Source organism: Lonchura striata, chromosome 20, assembly GCF_046129695.1.
Source record: "Lonchura striata isolate bLonStr1 chromosome 20, bLonStr1.mat, whole genome shotgun sequence".
Classification (NCBI taxonomy): domain Eukaryota; kingdom Metazoa; phylum Chordata; class Aves; order Passeriformes; family Estrildidae; genus Lonchura; species Lonchura striata.
In genome coordinates, this window is record NC_134622.1 from 11,500,617 (window position 1) to 11,515,928 (window position 15,312).

The 15,312-nt window shown below is 50.3% G+C and overlaps 1 protein-coding gene across 9 annotated transcripts in view; it reads left to right on the top strand.

The window, feature by feature from the left end:
• RAP1GAP2 (RAP1 GTPase activating protein 2) overlaps window positions 1-6,323 on the top strand; it is a 55,567-nt gene extending 49,244 nt beyond the window's left edge. For 7 of the 9 annotated variants that reach the window (XM_021533078.3, XM_021533079.3, XM_021533075.3 and 4 more), the window contains 4 exons: window positions 291-417; window positions 1,566-1,645; window positions 1,816-1,851; window positions 2,586-6,323. In XM_021533078.3, the coding sequence (XP_021388753.1) occupies window positions 291-417; window positions 1,566-1,645; window positions 1,816-1,824 (216 nt within the window). In that variant the 3' untranslated portion in view covers window positions 1,825-1,851; window positions 2,586-6,323. The remainder of the gene's footprint in view (window positions 1-290; window positions 418-1,565; window positions 1,646-1,815; window positions 1,852-2,585) is intronic. The other 2 variants (XM_077787611.1, XM_021533074.3) reach the window with 1 other exon arrangement.
• The last annotated feature ends 8,989 nt before the right edge of the window (window positions 6,324-15,312 follow it).

A 15,312-nucleotide genomic window follows, 5' to 3' on the forward strand; every position in this document is an offset into this window, starting at 1 on the left:
GGCTGCCCCATCCCCAGAGGTGTCTAAGGCCGGGAGCAACCTGGTCCAGTGGAAGGTGTTGCTGCCCATGGCAGGGAGGGTCTGGTTAGATGGTCTTTCAGGTCCCTTCCAAACCAAGAACCCAAACCATTCAGTGATTCTGTGGCAACCCAGTGAGCCTTGGAATGTCCTGAGCACTGCTCGCTCTGCCCAGGCCAGCAGCTGCAGTGGGCACGGGTGCAGTGGGGCATTGGCAGGGTGTGGGGGAAGAGCTGAGTGCAGGAAAAGCCATGTCCTGTCTCTGTGAGCAGGGAAGCCAGCCCTCCACGGCGTCACCCTTCAAGCAGGACGTGTTTGTCTACAGCGCTTCGCCCGGCAGTGAGAGCCCCGGCGTGGGGGCCATGGCCACCCCTGTCATCATGAGCAGGAGCCCCACAGGTGGGTGACAGGCAGACTGGCAGGAGGCACCAGCTCTGCCTTTCACCTCTGGAGCTCCCCACAGCCAAAGCCCCTGGGTTCCTGTGGTGGTGGGTTGGAATGGGGTCGGTGGCTCTGGGATGGAGGAGCCCCGTCCCAGCCTTGTCGGGGCACCCACAGGGTGTGGGGCAGCCCTATCCTAACAGAGTTGTTGTGGAGAGGTGGCCCCATGTGCTGTAGTTCTGTACTTGCATGGGGAATTTGTTTCCTTTCTCAATTAGAATGCAGAGGTGGCTCTCGCTGTGGCTTTGTTCCCTCTGTCTCCCCTGACAGGCATGTGCAGTAGTCGTGGAAACTCTGTCTCCAGAGGCTGAGCCATGACTCACAGTTACTTCATCAACAATCATCTTCCCATGGTCCTGGTTCCATTCCTCTCCTGCCAGCCGCTCACCACCTCCATCCCTTTCAGTGGGAGGATTTGCACAATGAGGTGCAGCTCAAGAGGGCCAGGGGCAGGAGGAGCTCTGGCCATCCTGTGCAGACGGTGCAGTGAGACAGGGGACGGCCACAGTCACCCCTCGCCCACAAATCCCCATGGCTCTGGGTCCTTGTGCCTCAGGGAGCCTGCCACAGGCACCAGCATCCACGTGGAGACACACAGCCAGCTGAGGAGCTGCTTTTGAAACAGCTGGGAAGCACAAGTAGACCCAAACAACTCTGTAACTGGGAGTGTTGCAGGCAAGAGGGGACCATGGAGTGCAAGCAGACTTTTTATGCCTCGGCACCCCACAGGTCCTCCTCCTTACTTCATTAGTGATTTTCAGAACCCTTAAACCAGCCCCTTTTAATGCTTGAAGTGTTTATTTTGTATTTTTCCTGCCAAGAACATGAAAATCCACCCATACATTATATGGATCAGTCATTCCTTGTAGCCTTTTCAGTGGCATTTTCAGGAGAAAGACTGTGAAATGTAATTAAGCCTCAATTTGTTCCATCGCAAACACTTAATATACAGCTTTTGCCAAACATTCAACCAAGGCAGACTAAATATTGGTAGCACTCCTGACAGCCTATTAAAGTGCCTAGCTGGGCGAGTGCAGCCAGTACTACAGCAAATATTTTTGTTCACAGTTTATTATTTTTGTTCTTTGTTTGTCCTCTCCCTCCAGCAGATCTAAAGAACAGAAATTCTCCGAGGTCCAACCTGAAGTTTCGCTTTGACAAGCTCAGCCATGGCAGCTCCAGCATGGTAAGTGCCAGGGCTCTCACTGGTGGGATGCTGTGCAGCCGTGTCCTCCCTGCCTGGCATGGGATGGCTCTGGGGGCTGCTCTGGGGCCCATGAGGAGAAAAGGGAAGTGATTTTGTGACTTCTTGCCCCTTTGTTTGCAACCCACCCCATGTTCTGTTCTTTCACATAGAGCCACTAGCAGGAGGAAGTCATGACCTTGTCACAGGTGAGTGTTGGTATGTTTTGTTTAGTGCAAAAAGGCTGTTTGGGGCTGCTCGCTCTGCTTGGTATTGCTTATGGAATCCACACTGTACCTTAGAACACCTCAAATGCTGCTGTAGCTGAGTGAGGGAAAGCGCAGGGCTTTGTGACAGATCTGCACCCAGCAGTGCTGCTGTTCCCTTCTGGAGCACCATGCTCCTGCACCTGCTCCCAGGGTCAGGTGCCCCAGCCCAGCAGGTTGCATTTTTCCCAGTTAACCTTTGTCAAACACTGGTGCCCATCTCCAGGTTTGTTGTGCTGTGCTCTGGGCACTGGGGTGGAAAGGCAGTGCAGGTCCGTACCCATTCCAAAAATCCAAGGGGAAACCAAAGATACTCGAGATGGATTTCATGGGCAGAGGTAAAGGGAGCTCAGTGGGATTTTACCCGGGGTCCTTCTGTTCCACAAAATCAAGGGTGTCATTAGGAAGATCCAAACTGAGCAAAAGAGCCCATAGAACTTGAAATGAAAGGAAGTTACATTTCTGAAAGCATGGGTCTCAAAAAGCTTGGATTTTCACCCAGTCATTGGGTTTCCTTCTCCCACAACCTAGGAATGATGGTGGTCTGGCGTTTTGGGAAAGGGCGCTGCCGTGGCTTCAGCTCTCTCCCTGGGACAGGTGCTTCGCAGCCAGCACCTCAGGGGTGGGACTATTCTCCTTCCACACTCCTGACTTTTATCTTTTTCTTCTTTGCACAGGATGTTTCAACAAAGGGAAAAATCTTCAACACCCCATGGGACCACGCACGCCCTGGCCATGGGCAGCGAGGTGCCCTCACCCGCTACACCAGAAAAGAGCTCTCACCTTGCTGCAGTTCTGTCCTGACAGGGACCAGCCACCTTCTCACCGTGTCCCCCTGTCCAGCACCGCCCTGCGCCCCCGCTCTGCGAGCAGGAGGGGCCGTGTCCCTGTCTATGCTGCACACTGGTGGCCAGGGCCAGGTCCCCTCCTGGTGCTCTGCTGGTGTCAGGATCTGCTCGTTCACAGCTGGGTCACCCTGGGGTTGCCCACGTGTGCTGCAGCTGCTGGGCACCATCCATTCCCCCCGTCCGTGGGCTGCCTGGCAGCTCCTTTTGGCCAGAGGGCCAGCAGGGAGAGACCTCCATGTAGTTTAGGTCCCTCCATGCTTTATTTGCAGTTATCAGTGGAGAAACAGGGATTTATATTTGCTTTTTGAAGGCTGGGGGTCAGGCCAAAGTTAGGTGTTAGTGGCTCTGGGGCAGTTCACCCTCCACCATCGTTTGCTGTTGCTCTTCTCTGGGGACAATGGGGCAAAACCTCCCTGGGGGGGTCTTGGGCAGCTCTCCCTGGAGTGGGATCTGCAGTGTCTCTCCAGCCGTCCCCCAGCTCCTACTTACACCCCAAAACTCTTGGGGCAGAGGCAGCCCTCGCTCCAAACTTGCTCAGTTTCTTGCACAAGAGGTAGGTAAGTGACTTGGCCCAGGGAGTGGAGCTGGAGGCAGCAGCTCATCCTCCTTGGCAGGTTCATTCTCCCTGCTTTGTCCCTGCCTGAGCACAGGCCTGGGAAAGGTGACCCAAAGCTAAAGCTGTGCTGTATTACATTTCCTAAGTACTAGAACAGGAACCAGAGGGGATTTACCTGGTGGGCTCTGCTTTGCCCTATGGCTTGGATCGCCAGGCAAGCAAATGCATAAAACTCTGGTGATCTGTGAGGCATTAGGCTGCTCCAACCCTTACAGAGTTTGTTCTGCTGCTTTTGAGCAAGCTCTTGTTATTCTGAGAGGATTATAGATTCTGCAAGGTAACTCTCCCATAAAGCCCTTTCCCAGAAAATACCTCTCTCAACATGCCAAGAAATCATTTTGCTCTTTCATGTGAAGTTTCCCAAAGCCGGTCTGTAAAATTTCACATTGCTCATAGATTTCCCTTACCCATTTTGTGGAAGACAGGCTGTGATGCTGCAGAGATATTCCCCCCTGTCCCCCCAGCCTGTGACCTTTGGACACCCTCATGGAATCAGGTTCTCAGTCTCAAGTGAACACAGTTCTTCAAATATGTGATTCCTACTGAAAAGAGGACTTTGAGTGCCAAAGTCTCCTTCCCCCAGTGAGTGCTCCAAGAGGCTCAAGGTACCTGACAGCTGTTTCAGGAGTGGGGGCAGAATTGTGCTCCTGGAGCAGCCCTGGGCAGCCACCGTGGCTGGGGCTGCTCCTGCTCCCCTCTCTCTGGGCCAAGAGCTTATAGGATCCAACCACACCTGCCCTCCTCCCTGTCATCTCCCCGGGCCAGAGAGGAGGCAAGGCAGGCAGAACGCGCTCTGCTCGCCCTAGTCCTGCAGGGAGGTGCTCTCCTTACGATCCGGTTCACGTAGGTGCTGGAATTAATCCATGTGGGAAGGCTGTAGCTATGATGGAAGGGGAGCCAGGTTAAAGAAGGAGAACAGTTGTGAAAAGGCAGGGAACAGTTTCACCAGCCCTAAGTGCTGTGTAGGACTAGTAAATATCAATAACTCCCATGGGGATGCTCCTTCTGCTCCCAGCCAGTTGCATTTCAATAGAGTTTAAGCCTTGAGTTTCTTTTGGAAGAGGAGCATGCAGTATGCTCAGCCCAGTCTGTAGCTCTAGGTGTCTCAGGATCACACACTTTGCTGTTCAGCACGTCTGATGATGCTTCAGTAGCACTTTTAAACCCACCCCCAATTCTCCTCTTAGAAGCTTTGGTCTGATTTCCTGAGGCTGCACCATGAAACACTGACTGGTGCAATGACTTTTTCCCAGGGTCTGCTCTGGGTTTGCTTTTTCCTCTGAGAAGTCACTCGGTTCTGTAGCTGTCGTCATTCCTGTGGGTGTTGATCTCCGTGAGATCTTTCAGCAGATGATGCAGTGGCTACTGTCAGCTGGTTTGCCATTTTTGGTTGTTTTGTTGCCTTTATTTTCTCTTGAAACCGTGTCTTTCCTTTGTGACCTAGATTGATTTGGGAATTATTCAAATGGGACTAACGGAACAGTGTGAAGCCTCAGGGAGAGTTGCAGTGCCCTGGACTTGTCTCTCCTGCCAGCCCTGGAGCAGCGGTGGGGCCGGGTCTGCCGGCGGCTCGGGCGGGACATTTCCAGCAGCACTCCTCCCAAAAGCCGAAAGCCGAAACCCGCTGTACATCTGGAGCAGCAGCTGGGCTTCGGCTCTCCGGCCCCAGCAGTGCCCGTGCCGGCCCCCGCCTCCACCCCGGGGCGTCCCGGGTTGTCCCGGGGCGCTTCTGGGGCTGAGCCGTGCTTGTGGCACGCCCCGGGGACTCCTGCACTTCCAGCAGTGCGTGGAGGTGTTCCTGTATATATTTTGCAAAATGTTTTGTGCTTATAAGTGACACTTACACATCTATACATATATAAAAGGGATATATATATATGTATAAAAATATATATATAGAGAGAGAGGAAAGGATCCTTAACTGACACTAGAATTACTGGGCAGTGCATTTTCCTTTCTGATTCCACTGTTTCCATGCACACAACTTCTGCCCTCCTCAGAAGTGCCATTGCAGAGGGAGCAGAGTGGGCTCAGAAACGCCTTAGGGGGTGATGCCCCCGCTGTGTGGAGGGGTCTCTGTTGCTGGGGGTGCTCCCCTCTGCTGGGCTTTGGGTCCCTGGCTGCTCCTGTGCAGCCCCTCGGCTCAGCTCAGGTGCTGCTGCACATCTGGTGCCAGTGCACATCTGGTGCCAGAGCACATCTGGTGCCAGCGCACATCTGGTGCCAACGCACATCTGGTGCTGCTGGCTCCGGGAGAGGGCCGGGACCCTTTCCCCTCCATCGGGGGCTGCTGTGCAGCTGCCCCAGGCTGGCAGAGCGGCTGCTCTGGCTCGGCTTCCCTTCAGGAAAGCACTTGGCATGCACTTGCATCTTCTTGAAACCCCCCAGAGCCAAAGCACAACACGGAAATGCTTTTTTCCGAGGGAAGCAGGGGTCCTAAGCACAAACTCGGTTCCCTTCCGGAGTTTTGAGGGTCTTCAAGAAGAGCAGGTGAGGGGCCTGGAGATGTTCGTGCCACCAAGGGGCTGTGCCGGGGGCTGGGACCTTGTGTGGTGCTCGGTGCAGAGCCCGGCACCTCTGCAGTCCCACCTGCGCTCTCGCTGCTCCGCTGCTGCTCCATGCCCCAGCCCCAGCATGCTTCCATCACCTTCCGTGAATGTAGCACTGCGTAGGGCCTGCAAAGGGAAATGCTGGATTTATAGCAGAGAATGTGAGGAGAGTTTATAGAGTCAAAATAAAGCTTGAAGAAGTGTATCTGGCAAAGTTTATTTTTGATGTAGAGGCAGTGCTTTGTAGTTTCTAGTAACCTACGTCTGTTGTAAATAATGTATATTTAATTTATTGCTATGGTAGCAGATTGTTATGTATAAAACTAAAGGTTCACAAATGTATATTTTGTTGCTTAAATGTGTCTTTGCAAAATTCACAATAAATAACATATTTTGTGTCCATATACGTGCTCTGTGTGTGTGGTCACGTAGTGACAGCTTTACAGGAGCTTTTTGGGAACTTTTCTTTGAAAAGCAGATGAGGGCATGGAACTGGGCTGAGCCGTGGCAGTGGGAGCCTGGGGGAGCTCCGGTGAAGTCAAACACTCCAGCACTGGAAGCAGAGGAATACTGAAGCACAGGGACGTGTAAATGGGGAATCTCTGCTGGTGCTCCCAGCTCTGGGACTGGAGCACTGGAGGAGGAGCCAGCGACTCTTGGCAAACAGCCATTTAACCAGGAGAACTGTTCTGTCTGAACTGAAATTGGTGTCCCATAAAGCTCCATACAAACCGGCTCCTGTCAGCAGCCAGCCCATGTGGCAGCAATTCTGTGCCTGCCCAGCTCCCCTCAGGGCATCAGGCTCCAGTGTTGCCTCTGGGCAGTCTGGGTAAGCTAACAAGGAATTTGCGTTTTCTCTCTCCAGATCCTCAGCCTCCTTCCAAATCCATTTTAATTTTTTTTTTAATATTTTAACGGGGGTTGGGGAAAAGGGTGCTGTGGGATATCTGAGCAGCTTGGTGTGTGGTCAGGGGGCATGCAGCCTGGCTGGTACCACAGGCAGTTGTTACATGGCACAAACTTACTGACAGCTCCTCAAGTTCAGAGCAGGGTCAACCTTTGAGAGGCTTAAAAAGTTAACCTTTAAAATTAAATAGTGTGAGACAATGTTGACAGATAAATAAGCAGTTTAGACTTATGTTTTAAAAGATTTAAAGAAATGTTTTCTAGACATGGCAGATGGGCAAGTTGGGAATTAATGGCTGAGTATTCCAGCCAGAATTTGGAAAGTTTCCCACAGAAACTCTTACGTTTGGTGGGAGGGAGACTCAAATACTGCAGACAACTGGAAAACAAACTCGAAACAGGCTGCTCAGCCGGAATTGCTTCACTCACTTTTATAGTTTAAACAAACTGTGAGTGTTGTGGAAACAAGTACCTAAATCGAGGTTTCAGAGGAGTTTGCAGAGTCTTTCATTCACCCAGTTCTAGCTTCCCGCAGCCTTCAGAGCAGCGTCCCTGGCTGGTTCTGGCAGCCAATTGCAGATGTGACCAGAGCCAGAGCTGGGGGCACCGTGGTGCTGCCCAATGTGGCCCTGCCAGAGGTCCAGAATCACAGGAGGACAACTTCACTGCCTGAGCACCTTCTGTGTCTCTTGTAGGGACTCTCACTGTGCCACAGACTGCTCGTCCTGATTGCAGAGGAGAGTGATTTGATCCTTCAGTGACAGGAGCATCCGCAGATGAGAAGACACTGACCCCAGTTAAAAGTGGTTGGATGTTCTAAGGCTGTTCCAAATCATCTTGAGAGCTTATCAGATCTGGCAGGGCAGCATGGGGCAGCTATTAGGAAAAAAGATAAGACCTTGTCTGTCTCTTTAATGAAAGTCTGGAAGTACCAGATAATCATGCTGAATAGGGCTTAATGGAAAACCTCCTGAATGTAATTAATCAAGTAATCAAGTAATTTTCTAGGTACTGTAGGAAATCAGAAGGACGAATGAAATCACAGAATGTTTTGGGTTAGGTGAGGGGTTTAAAGATCACCTAATCAGCCCCTGATAAGGGCAGGGAGATCTACTAGGCCCAGGTGCTCAAAGCCTTATCCAGTCTGGCCTTGAACACTTCCAGGGATTTGGCTCTGCAAAGCTGATGCTCTGGATCCAGCTTTGACAATGGCTCTGTGCAGCTCAGCCAAGCAAGGCACCAACTGATAAAAATCAGGTTTGTTCTTAGTATTTGAAATTAAGGACAAGAAAATCCAACTTAGTTTCGTTTTGGGTTTTTTTTAAATGCCTGCAAACTCTTGATACAATATAAAAAAGCTGGAGGTTCCCACAGTCCTCTGTCTGTGTGGTTGGATGCAGTGTAGTCTCCAAGGATGAGGTGTGTATTCCATGGCACAGCCAGGACACTGCAGCCCCACAGCAGTCTCAGGCTGAAAGCCTCTGTGAAAGGCTCAGGATGACAAAGAAAAGAAAAACAACTACTGCAGATCATATACTTTAATCGTGGCCTCATGAATTTATGTGACATGAGGTTTTGATATTTATAGCCAGACTTACGCTTTACTTTTTTTTATAATAGTGGATGTTTATTTCTCTCACCCATTACATCCCATCCCAGAAACAGCACAAATTTATGACGAAGTGAGGCTGATGTACTTTCTTTGCAAAATTAGAAGGTTTTGGCACCTGTGGGTGTCTCTAGCACACAACTCGGTGTGCTGTTAAGCTACTGAAAATGTAAATCCTTCAGTGTTTAATTTCAATAGTGACTGAATTTTTCCACGTGGGTGGGGGAAGCATTTTCCAGTTTCATTCCTCGGAGCTGCTGAGCCCAGAGGTTTCCCCTTCTGTACAGAAGGTGGCACTGGAAATACAGGAATGAAGTGTCATCATCTGCTTGCCTTTATAGACAGGCTGGTGTCCGGTAGCACCTGCCAGAACACCTGGGAGCAGAAGCGCTCTCTCCCAGCGAGGCCCGTTCTGCTGAGGGTTAATTTACCAGGTGACTAGCAGAGAACACATTTTAAATGTCTGAGCCCCACAGATGCTGGCGTCTGAGGCAATTGTCAGAGCCCAGCCGCTCAGGACAGAGGCAGTCCTCGGCACGGGGAGCCGCCCAGCGCCGTCTCCTTTCCGAGCGGGGCCGGCTGAGCCGGCGCCCTCGGTGCCGGCCAGCCCGGGAGCCGGCTCCTCTCCGCGCAGCCCCTCCGGGGAAGCAGAGCTCGGAGCAGGGTGAAGGGCTCTCCGGCTGATCCGAGCTCGGGGGGCAGCGGGAGCCATGCGGAGGGGCTGAAGCGGCCGCAGCCCCGGAGCCTCGGGGCGCTCCAGCTCCGCCCGGGGCCGCCGAGCGGCGGCAGCGCTCAAAGCCGAGCCTGGGAACAGCGGCTCTGCAGGTAACCTGAAAATAAATAACTGTGCTGGTAGGAGCTTAGAGCTGACACGCTTGACTACATGGGAAAAGCCTTTCTTTCTCTGCAATGTTGGAGGCGCTGCAGGAGACCTCAAATTCTTGTCTCACAGTAGCTAGCTTCTGCTCAGGGACGGAGCAGCTGCTGTTGGGAGAAACTCAGCTGCAAAAGGCATGTTTGTGTGTATAGTGCTACTTATGTTTCCTTTACAACTTTGCCAAATGCAACAAGTTTAAAGAATTTTTGTCCCAATGAGAAGAAATGAGTTAGGCTCGCTAGAAGTTCTTCTGTGTTACCTCAAGTCCCATCTTAGGTGGAGTCAGCCACGGCCTTCGCTGCGGGGATGCAGAGGGAAGGTCGCTGAATAGCTGTGAACTTCAGTAGTGCCAAACACTGGTCTGGCCAAGGCTCAGAAGCCAGCTGCACATCTGGCAGTTCTCTTACAGCCAGTGCCATGGTCTTTAATTTCCATGCTGTTTCTGGCTCTATTTTTTGTGTCCAGTAGGAGAGGAAAGTTTGGAAAGGAAAACAAATAGATCTGTCTCTGTGCATGCCTGGCACTGAGACCTGCAAGAGAAATTGTGTGGCTTTGTGAAGCTCTGCAGGACTGCACTCCACCACTGATCCTTCTCCCTTGGATCCCTCCCCACAGTACACCTTTCCCCTTCCAATTTCCACCAAGCTCTTTCTGGGAAGAGCCCCCACACCTCCTGAGCTGCTACAGCAGCTTCTTCCTGTACCAGCAAAGCCACCTCCCCTCTGTTACCTGCAGTCAGAAGCTAGCTGCAATTTGGAGTGTAGAAATGGCCACTTTGGGACACTCTAATCATGCCTCCAATTGTCTGACAGGGACTGTGGTGCTTTGCTTTACTCTGGTGTTTTATCTGAATTTTGCCTGCAGAAGTAGGGACTGGGCTGTATCTGCTGTGCTCTGTTGTCTGTTTGCTTTCCTTGAAGCCTTCCTAGAGGAATTGTTTGTTAAACAAATTGAATGTGTTGGGAATAACACACAATGGTTCATAATTCTCTGTCATGTACCACTGACTCCAGTGGGGATTTCTCTTACATCACCAGCACAGTGCTGGGGCTGAAGAGAGCACTCTGGGAGGTGGTGCTGCTGCTGAAGATATGACCATATTCATTGACAAGCAGAATTAATTTGTTGGGTTTTGTTTGCATGGATTTTACCAGAGTAAAATCCCACTTATTTTCCATTTCAGTGCCATGAAAAGTGTATTGATTTTTCTTCACTTCTGATTGTTCACATTACTGGATTGCTTTTAAATAGTTGACAGAGATCATTCATTTTCCAGCTCTAATATATTTTACAGCCTGTTCCCTGTTTTACTTGTGTGTGCTTTGGGGGATTTCCACAGTTATACATCATACTGATCACCTTCTGCAAACGGCAGCCCTGGCAGAAGGAAGGAAACTCTCCCCCTGTGGGGTTTTTGCTCCCTCCTGCCTTCTCCCGAGCAGCTTCAGCACCTGTGTTTCACCTTCCTGATTTAGAAGGTAGAGCGGGGGCTCAAAAACCCTCTAAGCCAAAGAGCAAAACAGTCCAAGGAAATAACATGACCATAGAAAAATCAGTGGTGTTGGTTAGTGAGAGGAGGTTAAGAGCTGTCCTTGGAGTTTGTGAGTGAGGGGATGTGTCGCTGTAGGACACGAAAAACACAACACGAGCCACTGCAATGGCAAGGTAAAAAAGAAGAAGGTTTATTTTCTGACTCCAGCTTTTATACTTTTCCAAAGGTGACAGTGGATTGGAGAGTGAATGGGCCACCTCTCCAAAGACATTGGACAAACCACCAGTACATCAACTTCCTCTACCCCCACGAAGGAATGCAAAACAATATGTTGTTTATAGAAAATGTGTGGGAAAGTTTTCTAACAGAATGTAAACTCAGAAAGCTTTAGAAAATCTTAAGAATCAGGGTGACAGGGATGAGCTCAGCAGAGGAGCTCAGCATCCTTCCAGCCCAACACACAAAGAAATGAGGGAACCTCTGGGCATTTCTTCAGTGCAGAACCCACCGGGCTTTGGAATTCTGCCCCAGCCCAGCTCTCTTTACCCTTTCCCCTGAGCTGGGTCACCTCTCCAGGCTGAGCTCTTTGGGAGCAAGGACTGCCTGTCCCTATTTGCTAGTACAGTACCTAAACAATGGCTTCACAGCGGCCTCAGGCAACAGGGCAACAGTGCTAATAATGAGAATTAATTATTCATTTATCACTTCACTCTCAGTGAGTAATCTCCAATAATCATGTCTAATTTGCTGCTTCAGTAAATACTTTGATACTAAACAGAGCTGGTAGAATAAAGTCACAGAAGTGAAAACCCCATGTAAAAGGAGTGAGAAAATGGTCAAGACTAAAACAAAAATCTAAGAAATATTTGTGCATAACCATTTTCTCAGATCTAGTAGTGCCTGGATAAACATGTGGAAGGCAGATAGAGACAAAGATTGCTCAATCTCTTCCCCAGCTCTTGTTAGAGTCAGAAATCACAGTATGATCCCAAACAGAAGCCTATGTTCTGTGTCCAGCAGATGGTCCAGGAGATAATTTTGCCTTCTTTAACATCCTTCTAGGGTGAAGGAAGTGCAATAAGGGAAAGATATTTGGCACTGAAGCAATTAAGTGGGGAATTAAGTATTCTTAAAGCCTAAATGACTGGGGCATCCAGAGTGCAGGTCAAAACCAAGCCTGCCCTGGGAAGTCAGAAGTCAGGGAAAGCTGCCTCCAGTGCTGCTCAGGGTGAGTTTGCATGGTTTGTGAAAGTTCAATGACATTGATTTTCCCATTTTCCCTTGCCTTTTCCCTTCCCGTGGCTACTGAGTGCTCGCCCATAGGGCTGTGCTCATCCACACCACGAGCATTCATTGCAAAGCCGTTTGTGACAGAGGCAGATTCCAGCAGCCAGGAGCTGTGCTGGGCCATGATGTTGTTTGGGAAACTGCTGAAACATTGTCTGTTCCCACATGGAAATCTCTTTCAGAAGCAGATTGCACTGTTGTATTTTAGACTGTGGTGCCTGCTCACATTATCCCTCACTGACGTACAGTGATGATGCATATGCTGGATCTCACAGTGCTGAGAGAATTAATGCTTTGGGAGTGTTTACCTCCCCCATTATTGATGTTCTGTCAGTAGAAGTGTGTTCAAATTCTCTGCAGAGAAACTAAAGGCACTGATAAAAATCACTGAGCTTCTCTTCTCATCTAAATCTCCAGGTAAGAAATGGCATTTCTATATGTGAACAGCACTGTTCAGTGACACAAACCCTTACCTGTTTGCCCTTTGAGTTACAGGATATTTGTTCAGTTTTTATTTTTTAATTTTTTTTTTTCCTGGACAACTTTCTGAAGCATCACTTAGCAGATTTTATTTGCTCGTGCTTTCCTCTCTTATATCTATTTCCACAGAAGTATTAAAGCATTTCATTTCCATTTATACATTCATAAGTGTGTGACTAAAGTCCTATTGGTGGGATGAACAGCTAGAGCTCTCCTGTACACTGAAAAATGGGCATTTTCAGAGAGAAAACAGAGTCTAACATCCTAAAGCTATAAGGAATTCAGATATCTCATGTTTTGGACAGCTGGTTCGAACATAAAAACCCAGGAAGGGATTTACTAATTTTCTCATTAAGCCACCTGAACCAAATCCCAATATCTCTGTGAGATGCTCTCAGCGAAGGACACAGATGTTTGCCAGTGCTAATCAAACAGTGCAGGCTTGGGAATGCCAGGCTGAGCAGCAGGGCAGCTGCCCTGGGCTGGCACAGGTCTGGACCAGCACTGGCACTGTGAGAGCAGAGCCTCCCCACCTGGGAACTCACCTGCCTCTGCAAGGCCACCAGCCTGGCCCCACAGGCGGGTCAGGGCAGGAGCTGCAGCCTGGGAAATCTCCTCTCCTCCCCTTGTGCTGGCACCAGCAACGCTCTGGGATTCACAACACCAGATCCAAATTCCCCAGTCCGGGAGCATCCCCAGCCTGCAGCCCCAGTGCTGCTCGCTGCTGAGAAAATGCTAATCTTCCACCTTACAGGCATGTCCTGAGACTTAATTAATGCTTCTCAAGTATTTTAAAGCCCTCAGATGGCAAGCAGGCTAAAATATTGCCAGTCCCTGAGGAACCTTCCCCTTCAGGGAGGACTCTGGGTGTTTTATTTAATGAGCAGCAGTGTCTGAGGACTGTCTTGACTGATTATTTCTGAGGCAAAGCAGCAACACGTTCACACGATGCTGCTGAATTTTAAATGATCTCCAGTTTATTGTGGAAATACAGCTCTGGAGCAAGTACTCCCTTTTGCACTCCTGCAGCCAGCCTGGCCAGAGGCTCTTCCTCCAGGAACTGCTCCACAGTGGCAGAAAAGGCACCCATGGAAACCACTGCACCATGAACAAGCTGGAGAGATCCTCTTCATCCCCAGGGAAAAATGTTTGGAGCCAGGTGATTCACATTTTCTGCAGGAATGTGTCTTGCTCCCCTTTTCTGTGTCTCTAAGTCAGACAGCACTGGCTGCATTGGGCAGCATCTCTTCTCACACCCTGGGAGTGCTGGGCAGCTCAGTGATGCTGATAAACAACTTTATGATAATGCAGATTATGTAAATGTACCAGTTTTCCTATCATTTCTTGTGCTACCCATAGGAGCAAGTATTTTCTGGTGTGTGAGCAGGCTGCAGCATTCAACCTGCTGCCTTCTTTAAAAAAATGCTTTACAGGAGCAGAACTGTCTTCAGAGGTTCTCTTGCCTGATACCTGAACTAGTGACTGTGAACACGACGTGCACCGTGTGAAGCCAAATAACCCTCCAGGAATTCTTTCTATTAAAATAATTGCTAGGGCAGGGGAATGCTGCAAACAGCTGTGGTTCATCCCATAAACATATTCTGCCTGCTTTTGGAGCATCAGCCTCCAACTGATGCCAGAGCTTGTCAGCTGCAGGAGCAGTGGAACATATTTCCTTTGCAGAAATGAAGCGATTACTGATGAATAAATCTGCTGTGCACAGACCTGAACTCCCCAGTGCATGCTGCATATGCAAAAGGGAAAAGTGACAGTGTTTCACCCTGGAAGGAGCTGGAGCGACATTCACCTGCAGAACGTGCTGGCTCTGGAGCTGCCGTGTGTCACAGCCTAGCAACACTGAACTGAGGAAAAAATCCCCCAAAATCCGTCCGGCACTGGATGCCATCGCCTTGCCATGTAGTGCCCTTGCTCCGGCAGGGAAGCAGCTATCCATGCCATGGGATGTGCTGAGAGAAGGTTCCCTGCAAGCCTAGCATCCTCCTTTTGGCAGTGTGAATGACTGGGGGCAAAGGGCTGAGCTGGGGAGGACGGGAGGGTGGGGGGCCCTGGGATCAGAGGGTCTTGAGGTCCCTGGGCTGGGGCAATGGGCACTTCCAGGCTGTGGTTTGCTGCTACAGCAGCCCAGGCTAGAGATGAGTCCCTGGCTGCACTGATCCCCTGAGGTGATGCCTGGAGTGGAGGGGAAATGAGATGGACCAGAGAAAACCCTGCTCTGCAACTGTGAGGGGACATGAAGGAAAAATCTCAGAGGTCACTGAGACCCGTATATGCCCCAGTTTCATGGGCCTGACAAAGTCAAAGCCTCTGTCAGGCCCATTTATTTCTGTCAGTCACGTCTGAGTGCAGGAGATGAGCAGTGGACATGGTCACTGATGACCCCTATGTACTGGTGAGCTGTCACCAGCCCTTGTGTCACAGTGGTGTTTCTGCACCTGGCCTGCAGGCAGGTGAGGGCTCTGCAGGGCGTGGGAGCAGTGCTTGCCCAGCCCCCACTGCCTGTCAGGTTGCTCAGACAGCCTGCACTGCATTTGCAAAATATTGTTAATCAAGAGACACAGTTCAAGGCATTTGAGTGGCACGTCCAGTTAAGTGGTAGCAAACACGCTGTAAAACCACTGTGCTGTGGCCACCTTCCTGATGAATGCAAAGTGGGAGCAATCAATCAGGGCCGGCAGCCAGAGCTGGCACCACCTCTGCAAATGCAAATTGAACGAACAGT